Source organism: Maylandia zebra, linkage group LG6, assembly GCF_041146795.1.
Source record: "Maylandia zebra isolate NMK-2024a linkage group LG6, Mzebra_GT3a, whole genome shotgun sequence".
Classification (NCBI taxonomy): Eukaryota; Metazoa; Chordata; class Actinopteri; order Cichliformes; family Cichlidae; genus Maylandia; species Maylandia zebra.
In genome coordinates, this window is record NC_135172.1 from 35,254,901 (window position 1) to 35,268,915 (window position 14,015).

The 14,015-nt window shown below is 39.4% G+C and overlaps 1 protein-coding gene across 1 annotated transcript; it reads right to left on the reverse strand.

Annotated features, from left to right (window-relative positions):
* Positions 1 to 1,093: 1,093 nt before the first annotated feature.
* si:ch211-286b5.5 (guanine nucleotide-binding protein G(I)/G(S)/G(O) subunit gamma-10) lies at positions 1,094 to 9,225 on the reverse strand. The gene is made up of 3 exons (XM_014411937.4): positions 9,003 to 9,225; positions 8,349 to 8,475; positions 1,094 to 2,430 (listed from the first exon to the last, which is right to left on the reverse strand). The coding sequence occupies exons 1-2, from the start codon at positions 9,090 to 9,092 to the stop codon at positions 8,350 to 8,352; spliced, it is 216 nt and encodes a 71-aa protein (XP_014267423.1). The 5' UTR covers positions 9,093 to 9,225; the 3' UTR covers positions 1,094 to 2,430; position 8,349.
* Positions 9,226 to 14,015: the final 4,790 nt, after the last annotated feature.

Sequence of the window (14,015 nt, forward strand, 5' to 3'; positions counted from 1 at the left end):
ACTACTTATTATAAAAGAAATTCCACTACTACTTCTCAAATTGTTGCTGTGGAGATTGAACAGCACAAGATTCCTGGGGGTGCATGTGACCGACAACCTCCTCCAGTGTCAAAGCTCACCAGCACCTGCACTTCCTACAGAGGCTAAAAAAGACTCATCCCAACCCATCGGGCTTCACCACTTTCTACAGAGTCACCGCAGAGAGTGTTGCATTCGTCTGCAACATGAGAGTAGCAGTGTCTCAGAAAGAACGGCACTGACAAGATTATCGGGGTCTCACTGCCACCATCTGGGGATCTGGCAAAGGAACGCTGCCCTTCATGGGCAAAAAGGATCGTGACGGTCATCACTCACCCGGTCACTGGCCGTTTTCCCTCCTGCCTTCAGGCAAAAGGTATTGCAGTATAATGTGAATTTACCCAACTGCCATCAGACTGGTAAATTCATAATGTACATCATAAATGGATGTAGTACAATAACCTAAGCACGACTTAGCTTTTTCAGGTTTCTTATATAAATGTAATGTTTTTTTGACAGCTGCACTAGAGCATTTTTACATGGTCCCCTTTTTGTTTTTCTGTGTTCATAATTTCGTTCAGCAATGCATCTGTAACGTATCGACTGAATGCCAATAAAGAAATCCAGATGGGTTTTTTTCCCGTTTAATGTCAAATTAAAAGCAGTACCTCGAACAAGAGCAGCAGCGATAATTTGAGACGTCTTCGCAGTGTCACACTGCTGTAAGTCACAGTGTTCGTCATCTGTCCCGTGACTTTGAGCTTGGTGCTGTATTTTGTTTTCAAATGCATGAATAGAACAAATGCAGCACATTATCAACATTTATTTTGTTTTTTTTTTTATGAAGACACTGCTGTTATCAGTATATTTTTCTTGATTTATAGAGGTGACACATGACATACTGATGCTGGTGAGATCCTGGAGATTTATGACATGTGGGCAGACACTTACTAGTGCACAAAAGTTTGTGTTAATGTAGAAACATGCCACTTGCATACAAGACAGATGGTCACTGGAACTGAGTCAGTGCATGCCTACCCTAAATATTCATTTAAAAATCATAAATGATTTCATATTCAGCTGTTCAGATGGCTTTAATATCAGATTAAAAAAGTGAAACCACGTTTCAAAATGACATCAAACTTTTGAGCATCACACTTGATGCAGTTCTGTTCCTCAGATGCACTTTACACAATATATGATCTGGAAAATGTTGATGTTTGCATATCCTTCAGTCTTTTCACTTTGACTATAAAACACCTGAGACTGAACCTTCTGACCTGCTAATGTGCGAGTCGTAAAATAAGTCAAAAAAGTGACACTTCATAATAATCATTTTCTTATGCTATCTGTGCAAAGGATTAACATTTCCTTAAAAAAAAAAAACAAAAAAAAGCATAGCATACAGATTTTCAGTGTTCAAAAAAAAAAAAAAAAAAAATTTAGTTTCTTTTGAAGGCTTCCCACAAAAGCAACATTTATAAAGATACAGACTAACAGCAGTGAAGGTTTTGGTTGATAGTAAAATGATTCCAGTGTGGAAAACAACTATTGCAACAAGTCATTGCAGTAGATTCATTAAATACAAACATTATCAGAAATATGTTTCTAATGTGATATACATTCAATTTCTGCCACTATCCAAATTGTGTAAGGCCATAATGTGTTTTTAAATTAAAGACAGGTACAGATACAGGCAGGTAAAAGCACGTCTAATGGGCTCTTACATACATACAGAAAACAGCGGGACAAAATGTTAATGAACAATCACATGCCCTAAAGCGAGAGGTTAAAAGTGTCGTAAATCAGATTATTAGAAACACCTTTTACATAATCACAAATACATGAGCAGTTTCTTTTGGCCACATATAGAGTTAGTCCTGTGTCTGTAGTGTTAATGTCTGTGCTTTGTAATGACACACTTGGCATGGATAACAACATGTTCCTATTGCTGAGCAGCACCTGCTTTAAATTAATGATTGATTGTACTTCCACGTGTTACGCAGAATACAAGAGGAAGTTACACTTGCACTGGCCGTTAAACATGGGCTGAATTTCACTGACTGGAAAGAGACACTGTTCAGTCAGTAAATGGAGAGTGGACATGTTAAGTACTAGGTAAACCCAGAGCGGCTTAATCATTAGTCAAGTTAGTGTCAGGAACAACTTTTTTTTTTTTTAAACATGTAGAGTTTAGACCTGCTTTTATGTAACAGATTGGAGTTATGAAGCCATTAGTTTGGCAAACAAGTGGAATAACTGCCCCCCATAATCCCTCCTCCCCTCTCCCAAAACCCCGACCCCTGTGTGCATCATCCCAAGAGGTGTTGCAGGTAGATCTACAGCGGCAACAACTAGAAGTGAAGAAAGCCTTCAAAGAACAGATCCAGAAATCCTCCGCGTCTCCTTCCGCTACACACAAAAAAAAAACAGAAACATGGAAAAAAAGAGTTAAGCTGCAGGCCAAAATGACAAAAATCAGTAAATCAATAAAACACATCTGATGACATCTAATGCATGCTAAAACTCTGAGTTTGTGTTATGAAGGTGGTTCACTCGGTACCAAGGTACATCACCATGGTAACTTATGCTGCAGAATAAACCTGCTCCAGATGAGTGCATGTTTGAAATTTGAGATAAAAAAGGTATGAAATCACTGCCTACAGACCAACCAGTTCTACAGAGAACAGCTTCAGCATTCCTAGAATATCACTCAGACCTCTGTGTGTAGACAGTAGGAGGACCAAAAGTTGTTTTTTTTAAAAATCATCATCTAAAGTCTTTTGTCTTTCTCTAATGAACATCAATAATAAATCCATACATACAATAAATATTCTTAGAACCATCTTTATTTCTCCCCCCCCCCCCACTTGTTGGCTGCAAACAATTTGAAAAACTTTTCATTGTTCTAAAAGCCTTAATGCTCGCTCCTAAACCAGAGCACTGGTTTGTATGTTTTATTCTTTACTCTGGCTGCAGCTGAAAGGATGAACTAAAACAACAACTATTATAATCTGTAAGATTCTCTTACCAAGTCTTAATACCACATTATGTGTAATGTTATATTGTTGCTTTATTTACACAGTCATCTTTTGTTTTATTGCCAACTTTCCTTTTTGACTTCAAATAGGCCAATCTTTATTAACAAAGTAGGTCTATTCTGGTCTTACTTACAAAAGTGCTTAAACAAATTACTAAACAAGTGGACACGCACTCAGCTGCTCTCAGTTTGTATTATGTGTGTAACCTTCATATTTTTCTAATATCACGGTTTTATCCTTGCAAAATCAGCCACTCTGCTGCTAAACAGACTTATTTGTGTTTGTTATCTTTTGTGTCAACACGCTCCATGTGACCTCTCAGCCTGACTGATGATGTTAGGGTAAATGAAGCCAGATAACAGAAAGATCACAGAGGAGAGCAATGACAACACCACTGTTGGTTTTTCTCGGAAACATTAAGGTCAGGAAAATTCCTAATTGTTTATATAGTCAACTCACATTCAGCTGTCAAACACATGCATATCTGACCAGGCCAGACAGCATTAGGGTTTTTGCTGTTTAGTGGAATACGTTTTAGCCCAAGCCAAAAGAAAAACACGAGTACTTGGATATAATATTTTGTTCTTACCAGTGTTTTGCTTAAAGCACATTTTTGTTTTTCAAAATGTTAGAAATAACACAAAAACACAAGTTTTTGTCAATTGCTTCCTTTTGTGTAACACAAAAGCACACACACTGTTGTAACACACAATAAAGAAAGCTTTAAGAAACAAATGAAGCAACACTTCAAGTACTGCATGCTATGTTTATCTCTTACCTGTTTTTTCTACTTTTTAATTTTAACTATTTTTAATAAAATATTCAAATATTATTTACTTATTCTTACTTAAAATATTATTTGACTATTGTACCTTTTACTTTTATTTTCTCTTTTTTCGACATTTTTAAAAGCAGATTTTATTTGTCTTTTATTAGTTTTATTATGTCTACGTGATTCTCTTATTTTGTAATTATGGGCAGTGTTGGGGAGTAACGGAATACATGTACCGCCGTTACGTATTTAAAATACAAAATATGAGTAACTGTATTCCGTTACAGTTACCATTTAAAAAGGTGGTATTCAGAATACAGTTACTTTGTTGAAATAAATGGATTACACTGCGGTACTTTCCTGTTTCATTTTGTCGCGGGTCAGGACTGTTTGGGTTTTGTTTGACAGCTACGTGCTGTTGTTCCAGGCAGCAGCGTTACGGTTGCCATGGTTACAGGGCGACGCTCTCTCTCTCTCTCTCTCTGCGACTGTGTGTTTCCTGGGTGAGAGAGCGCCTTTTCGTTGTTGTTGTTGTTGTTGTGCTAAGCTAATAGGCAGAATGCTACAAGCATAGCTCTAAAGAATGTAGCATCATGGGCAGTGTCTGTGAGCGCGAGGAGGGAGAAAAAGGGGAGTGGAAAGGTACAAGTTGTCATCGAGGAAAAACGGGAGCTGGATGCATGTAAATATAATAATAACCACTTCAGCCAAGAAGAGAGCCTGACGAGCCCAGTTGTAAGTAAGCTATTAAGACTCGACTGTACACCGTGTTCATGTTTTCCTCCGAAAACAATAAGTTCCGTTGGAGCAGCCTTTCAACGCCTCTCTCTGTGTCTCGCAAGAAAAGTTGACCCACACAACAAAGTAAAGCTATTTTTCGGCTACGAGCTGACACGGACCCCGCCGTATTAGTCTGAGGTCCCTTTACTACAGTTCGGAGTCGCGGACCTTCAGTAATAGTAATAAATCACACAGCAATAGTACATTCACGTTGTTGTAAAAAGCATGATAATATATTAAGTAATCCAAAGTATTCAGAATACGTTACTGTCATTGAGTAACGTAACGGAATACGTTACAGAATACATTTTGGGGCATGTATTCTGTATTCTGTAATGGAATACATTTTAAAAGTAACCTTCCCAACACTGATTATGGGTTTGTTTTTTTTGTATTTTGTGTTTTCAGTTTTGTCACTGCTGGTTCTGCACATTTTTGAAGACTACATAGTCCATTTGCCTCCATTGAAAAGCACTTAACTTTGGTTTTAAATTTCATATTAAAATTAGTGACTTAATTAATTCACATATTTAACAGGGAACTACTCCACCTATGTTTTAAAGTTTTTAGGTTTAAAGTTAGAATTAGGTTTAGGTTTAAGAAGCTTGGAAGTGCAATAATATTACTGAATGCTTAATCATGCTTTGTGTAGATACCAAAAATAATTAAAAATAATGACAGTGTAACAGCATTGAGTGTGGGAGTAATGTTCTGGGTGGTTTGTACTGTAGCCTTACTGGAACAGGTAAATAAAATAGGGGCATCATTACAAGTATTATCAACACTTGGCCTTTTCCTGTGGTGAAAAGTAAAAGTATTTCATGTGCTCTTAGTAGCACATGCAGCTTGGCAATCTGATGTAATTTCCTGGAAAACTCCACCCAACCTTAACAGACAAGTGAAAACTCCAGTATAGCTGTACTGGGTTTATATTCTTAGTGCTGGAGAAACTGTGGGAAAAGCAATGCCGACATTGTCATTTGTGTAAAACATAAATAAGTTTGAGAAAATATGGTGGCAAATGATAACATTTCAGTAAAACAATGGTTCTATGGATGTTTTTTGGATGTTTGTAATAAAAATAAATGGGTCAGCACAATGGTGCAGCAGCTGGCGCCATCAATTCACAGCGAAAATATTTGGGGTTTTAATCCGTTGACCTGCTGGGGCTCTCCTGTATAGAGTCTACATGTTCTCTCTGTGCCTGCATTGGCTGGCTCCAGGCATGAACATCTTTGCATTAGTGCTGTGATAAACTGGTGACCTGTCCACAGCTACAATAGGCCCCACTCATGACCCTAAACAGAATAAATTTGTTAAGAAGACTGATGGATAGTATACACTTAAATGGATGTACTCACGTGTCGATAAAGAAATAAAACTGAACTTAATGTGTTTTTTTGTCCCATTTTTATTCTCTTTCCATTTGCTTCTGTAGGGTCAGATAATGTGTAAATATACTGTTAATTTCCACTGTTATGCTGATGACACACAACTATATGCAAATACAAAAATCTTTTGAAGGGCGAGGACGAGTAAAAAAAAGCCGCCCCGGCCTGTTTATAGTCTGTTTATATTCTAGCCTATTTGCCCCAAAGGCTGGGTGGAGCAACCCTAGTGTTTGTAGTAGTGCTCAACAGCATGATTTGAGATCCCTTCCCAGACGCCTTAACGCCCACTCACATCCTGGGCCATCTGATCTCAGGAATTCGCATGATAAGGTGGGGCCAGGTTTCACAATGAACTCACCCGAAACTCTGGCTGATTGGGACCCACACCCAGTTTCACACCTTGGCTCAGGCGATTAGAGGATCATCAGGGGGTCCTTTTGTCCCTCTCTGTGGGGGATACTCCCACTAGGTTTATATCTGGGACTCTCCACCATTTGACCTTAGAACTGAAGAAGCTTCTCGGATGAGAGGTGAAACGTCTTCAAGCAACTTAAAGAAGTCCAGACGCTTTTCTTTGCAAGCTCCTTTGACTACGATGACCTGGATGACTGAGAACCTTCACAGTCAACAGCATGATCAATTCACTTTTACCAACAATAGAAAAATTTGGACTGTGAAGCATATTTAGGGGCACGTGCGTATAATACAACCAGCCCAACTAGCCTCTTTTATCTCGACTAAAAGCCTGAAAACAATTACAATTGTAATTACAATCATAATTACAATGAAAACCCTCACAGCCTTAATCAACCCGCCTGATCTCCAGCCTTTCTTTTATTTAGAATAAATTAAAACTAGTCCAAATACATGCACACCATCAGGATGACTGACTACTTGCAGAAATCCCATACAGGCACAGGATAAACAGTGAGATGCCACTGTTTACTGTGGCATCTTTAAATTCATCAGATTTCTTGTAAACTTTGCTGCAGGCTGAAGGCAGCTAACCTCAGTAACTCCTAGCATGAAAAGCTAGAGTCCTTCATGTTTGTAATTAAAGCTTTAATTAAGTTAGTTTAAGCTTTAGTTAATATTTTTGTGTGTGTATGTAAACTAAAACTGTCAAATTAAAGCTGTTTTTGATAACATGGAAAAGAACAAACAGGGCTGTGGGAGAAAAAAAAAAAAAAAAAAAGTTTTCAATCACGTGCCCAAAGTTGCGACATTGGATGCCGCTAAGACTGGTCTCTATGACGTTAGATATTTGATGTCACAAAACTTTGGTTCAGTGATTCCAAATCTGAGGTCCTTTTGTTCATTTCCACAAACCTGACCTGTAGCTTGGAAAACAATCATGGAAACCGGTTCTCCTACATTGAGGACTCTGCTACCAATCTGGATGTGATGTTTGACTCAGAGCTTTGTTTAGACAGTCATGCCTTCTCCAACTAAGAGATATTACCAAAGTTAAAACTGTTTTAATCCCAAGCAGAACCTGAAAGTCATCCATACTTTCAACTCATCACATTTGGGCTTGTAAGTCACTCTGTGTGAGTCTCAGCCAAAAATCTCCAAATTCAAAGAGACAGAGTCACATCGCTCCCATCCACGTGACACCAAACTCACTGTCTGTAATTGTAGATTTGATTTTATATTTTCCCCAGTTACCTTTATAGTGTCTGTGGGCTAAATTAAGTTCACTGACCGGAAAGGTGCTCTAGCCTGTGAGCTTCAGGTCAAGCAGCGTAAAACAAACTTTGCATGAAGGCGACACATAGAAACACATTTATGCATTTTTGGAGTCACCAACTGAATCCATGCAAATTCCGGTGGCAATGTAATGCATGCAATTTGCGCTGCTGTGACTTTACCACACAGCTTCCTTGTGATGTTGTTGTAAAGGCTCTGAACCTTCCTCCAAAACAGATGTGTTAGCAAGATAGCTCGACATGTATAAAATGCATTCCTTGAGCAGAGGAGCGATGCACCGCTTGACAATTTTAAACTACAACTAATTTTATTTACATTTTTTTTTTTTTTAAATCAAATATCAGGAATGTACTTTAAGGTAACACTACATTATTTGATACCATCTACTTCAACTGTGTGTGACCCATATATGCATTAACCCCCTAAAAATGTCCATTATAAATGCCCCCCAAAATGCAGGGTTTTAACTGGGTCATAATGGATATTTTTCAGAATCAGAATCAAATTCTGATTCTGAAAAATGTCCATTATGACCCAGTTAAAACCCTGCATTTTTTTTTCCGCCCTAGTTTAATTAAATATACAGTTTTATACCCCCACCAAATGAAACCTCCATGAAGGAGCAAGCAAGCCTACCTCAGAACAGGGAGCAGGACTTGGGGGGTCTGAAGGGATTATCACTGGAGGGGACGCCCATCAGGAGAGGATCCTTGGAGGCGTTTTGCATACAGAAGTTTTTCAGATCTGCGGCAGCCTGGGACACCTGCAGAGCCAGACACACGAGTGAGTGTGTGTGTGTGTGTGTTGGGTGGGGGATCATGAAAACAAAAACAGAGTATTTGTGATTCCTGCTACAACCCTTTGTACCTCCCACTCTCTCATTTACATGACTAACTGGCTCATTTTTTTTGCATAACATTTGCAAGGAACAGTTCCATACACGAACGGGTGTGTCTGCTGTGTATCTCTGACAGATTATGCTCACAGTCTCCTTAAAATAATCAACCCAGGGAGGTTTAACTTTCAGAAATTCCATAAACGGGTCACTTCTCCTGACACTTTAGAGCGACTTTCTAAAACAAACTAATAAGCAGAAGAAACTTGTTCGCTTGTAGCTGCGATTTAAGCTACCAGAAAGCAATCTGTGAGTCTTAAGTGTAACTTAGTGTGGACAACTTTGTTGAATCTACGGACACAGCGTCACTTCTACGGTCGGTCTCCGCCATTCAGCAGCAAGAACAGCTCAATCTTCCGTGTTTGTGTGTGAGTGTAGCAGGGGTTCGTTCGTACCTTGATCCTCCGGATACTGGCCTCGAACCGGAGCTGCTTCACGGCTCTCTGGGCGATAACTAAGTTGTTGTTGGCATTGTTGTTAGACATGGCGACGGCTGTCGGTAAAGACACGTTGAAGGCTGTTTCTTATAAACTGCCACCACCGAGCCAGAGGCAATTTATCCCTAACGGCTCCAAACTAAACCCGAGAGGGGAAACATCGTCCACTGGTCAGTGCCCCGCCCCCGCTGCGCCAATGAGGTACTGGATTGGACTCTAGACCCGTCAATCAAAAAGTAAACTCGGAGACACGCCCCTGAAAACATTAACCATTATTATTAGTTTCCTAGAGAGCAGATCTCGAGGGTATCCTGTGACCTTCAGCCACAACATTTATCACATCACTTAACGTCCACCACTGTGATAGCCATATCTACAATAAAATACGTGAAAATAAAATAAGTGAGGGTAAATGACTCACTGAACACAAATCTAGTGTTTTGTTGGAGACATCCAGTGTAGCAACAGCAGGGCGTAATTCAGGGATTTTTACTTTGGTGCCTACACAATAGCATGAAAGACGGACATAACTTCCAGATCTGAAAAGCCAAGCCAAGGTGAAAGTGTGCTAACCTTTGCCTTCTTTTTAATACCACCAGGGGGCGACTCATGTGGTTTCAGAAAGACTTGTATAGAAAACATGGGAAAATGGTCCAGGGCTCACTTAATCTGTGACCTCAGTAAACACTTTCCCAATGAGTTTATGAGCTTAATTGATACTTTCCAGTCATACTGAACTTAAAATTAAGTCTGTTTGAATTGCAAATGATGGTCACTCAAAAAGTCTGACAGGATTATACAAGATCGGCTCCCTGGGTGTGTATTTTCACAGTACTCACCCACACATCACTCATCATATCCACTTTCAAATCACTAAGTTGGAAGTGGCAAAAATGCTCACCTCGAGTGTTTGCAATAGGACCATACTATAGGATGGTCCTGTTGTGTAGGATAGGATAGAATAGGATCATACTAACAACTGGGTGACATCAAACTGGCAAGTAAGTGACTAGTTCAGCACTGTTAAAACAGTAAGCACAGTTCTAGTGTTAGTACTGTATCGGTATGAAGGTGATATCTCATGAACATTGTCACTGCATGAATACTTGGTCTAGCTATTATCTGATAACTGTTTTGCATTGTAATCGAGGGCTAAAAATTGAGCCAACACGGAAATGCCAAAAATTGTAGTTCCTGGAGTAACTTCAGGATGGCTTGAAAAACAAATCAGTCCCCACAGACTTCCACGGTAAAAACGGCCAAACAAAAAGTATGTTTAGAGCCCTGTGTAAAAATGGTGTTGGGTGTAGTGGGTGAGTCTTTTATAACTTATCTGTCTGGATTTTGCTAAGATTTGCTTTGACTTCAAAATTAACCGGAAAAACCAACATAACTTTAATTATGCAAGAGGATCCTTGCCTACAGGCTGTCAATCACTGCCTGTAGTTTAGAACCCATTGACATCACCAAATGCTTCAGGCTTTCTTCGGTAAATGTAAACCATGGTCTACTAGGTTTCAGATCAGGTGACTGACGTGTCTATTGAAGAATATCCTATTTCGTTGCCTTGAGAAATTCTTGCAGTATTTTGCTTAATCTGAGCAGAAAGTACAGTGGTGTACACGTCACCAGGAGTCACATAATCACTAAACACTAGTAACTTGTTTCTATTCTTAACCATACATGCTAAGGCCATGACATTACCTGGTGATGTGGTATACTCTGGATCATACTCCTTCTTTATTTGACTACTCGTGAACTCTTTGTTATCTTGCTCATAGGTATATATGTTTTTAAGTCAAGATGTTAATGAGGTACTTTTGTAAAAATCTCTTGAATTCAAGCTGGAATCTGCACTTCACTCACATCTAGAAAATTCACTCTTGTAGTGTACAGAGGATCACTGAAACAGTCATTGACCAAAACCTTACGGACCTGAATTTCATCATGTAGTACAAATGACAGCCTCATGGTGACGCCAGAGGAAAAGTTATCAGTTAACCAAAGTCATTCAAATCCTCCATTGAGACACATACTACATTTAATGACAGATTATCAAGCAGTTGTTTTTCATCATATTTTTCACCTTTTATGCTGTGAAACTTTATAACTGGTTTGGTTATTAGACCCAGAGAGGAGCCCAGTGTTTTTTGAAACAGATGGTCTTAGTCCCAGTAATAAAGAAAAATAGTTGTGAACATAGTAATAATAATAGTTCAATAATTCAAACAATTTTTTATACAAATAAGAAAACAAAAACAAATACAAAAGAAAGTACATGCATCTTGATTTTTATTATTGATTAAATTGTACAATATCACAGCATTAATATTTATTATTTAAATATGAATATTTAATGAATTTGAAAAAAGGATTTAAAAAAATGAATATGCCCTCATAGAATGTCCTTGCGATATACTTGGATATTATGAGTTCATGCAGGTGACTTATTCCCTAATAGAAAAAGAAGAAATGGTGGTTATTGATTTGAGACCGATCATTAAACATTAGTATTGAATCTAAATTTGTATTCATACTCACAAGTGATCGGTCCAATGGTGATGGGATTCATAGAAGCTGAGTTGGAAACAGAGCGGCGTGTCCTACTTGTGCATGACTACAAGGAGAGAGGCGATGAGAATAAAGATATAGGATTAAAACCAGAGAAACCATTTTGGATTATGGAGTAGTGCTAAAGTGAAATGTGGAACTCACTGCTACACAGCTGGAGGTCCCCTTTTTGCACAGGCTGAGGCTGCAGTGAAGATATATGTCTCTGTATTGACCCTGGAGCAGGAAGAGCAGAGCAGAGAAACGAGCTCGGAGGGACGAGCCGCTTTCAACTATTGACACCTTTAGGCGGTTAGTGGGACACCTGTGAGACAGGAGGGAGGAGATCAGCAGGGTCCACACAATTCACTGTATCTCACAAAGCATTGGTGAGGTTGGAGAGATGCACATACTTGTTCTGGATGAGAGGATATTGTGTGGGATCATCAGGGTTTGGTGAGTGAGTGGCGTAGCAGTCCTCCAGAACAGCTGCCAAAACTGGATCTGTGTCCTCCACAGAGACGCCCACGTACAGAGGTGAACCCACTGGGAGGAAGACTTGGCCTGGTGGATAAGACTCAGTGTAGTCGGAGTTGAGGAATAGAGACATGAAGGCTCGAGCTTTCGGACTTGAGCCTGAAATGCCTCCAGACAACCTGAAAAAAAGGAAAGAAAATTATATAATGCAATGATCTCTCAGACACTACTTGCTGCTATTCTGTCTTTTTCCTGGTTTGTGTAAGTGGAGGCCTTCAGTTTGTTTGCTTTGTTTTCACTTTATGTCTTTATGCCCACTGTGCTCCGGAGTGGACATCTCTAAATCAGAAGTCTGATGGTTCAATCCCCAGCTCTTCCAGACCATATGTTGGAGATGTGTGTATGTGAGCATGTGCCGATAAAAAGTGCTTCAAGTGCATAGACTCAAGTACTTGAACAAATTAATTTGGCTTGTAGTGTAAAAGTGCTTTGTGTGCTTAGTAATAGTGAAAAAGAATTGTTTAAATAACAGACCATACAGCTGATCTAAATTTTACAATAGAAGTTTATTCAAGTAAATGTGTTCTTGTTGTGTTAACTGACAAATCTCCCTTCTCTGACTGGAAAGTAAGCTTTGTTTATTTATTGTTTTATTAGCTTGTTGAGAATTATGAACTCTGAAAAGTTCTAGATATTTATGTTTTTCTTTAATGAAATCCTCTAATTCAAGTTGGCAGTAATGATCCCCGGTTATATCAATCAGAAGTCATTAAAATAAATTAATTGAATCGGTGAGTAACTTTGCCAAAACAGTGTCGGGCTCTAGTTTTCTCCCAATCAGACCAGGAGTGACATGTTTAGCCGCATATTCTCCTTAAATTGCTGTCTGTCTGAGTGGTGTCCAAAAAACCGATGTGGGCTTTACAAATAATTGGGAAACTTTTTGGTCTTGTTAGGAGAGATGTAATCCATCCCACTTTAGATGGAGCAGCTCTCATTTCTAGAAATCTGGCCAAATGTATTACCGGTAAACACCCCAAAATGTCACTATCTAGAGTTGAGACCAGAAGTTGCAGTCTTCCCACATAGCAAACAGGTCTGGCCGGGATCCAGCATCAGGTGTTATGGCAGGGAGTATGTCAACAAGATGTGGGCCAGGTCTGGCAATGACGCACTCTTTATGTTCCTATTTTACTATTTTCGTTAGAAGACCCAAATTCCATGTTGCAATACTATACTGCTATGGTAGCCAACGTTTTAAATGGAGGTTTGACAGGTTTGTGAGTTTACACTTTATCCAAAACCTAGTAACAGTTTACTCATCTTTGCCAGTGCGTGGCTGTAGCTCAGGCGGTAGAGCAGGTCACCTATTGATCGGAAGGTTAGTAATTCGATCCCTGGCTTCTCCAGTCTGCATGTCAAGAGTGTGAATGTGTATGAATGTAGTTAGAAAGCACTCAATTAAGAGGAAGTGTGTGGTTGGGTGAATGTGGCATGTTGTATAGAGCACTTTGAGTAATCTGGGAGAGTTGAAAAATGCTATATAATAATCAGTCCATTCGCTGTCTGAACAGAGTTTTGTCATGTTACTTTTGCACTATTATGCATGTTGTTATTACATGGCTTAATTAAGGTACACATTTGGCTGACATCTGGGGCCAAAGCTGAAACTGTTCTAGGCCAGCAGTGTGTCTGCAACTGGCCCGTGGCTGCACACAACTTACATATAGCCCACATACCGCAAAGAATGACAGCCCTTTGGTGGCCCAGACCAGGTTTGTCAGAGGTAATCCACACATGGGCCAGCAAAGGGCCGTCATTCTTTGCAGTATGTGGGCCATGTGTAAGCACATTGTGTGGGCTAGATCCGAACCATACCCATTTTGCTATGCAGCTTCTCTCCTCCCATTATCTTCCCCAAACCCCAGACATAAAAAACACAAA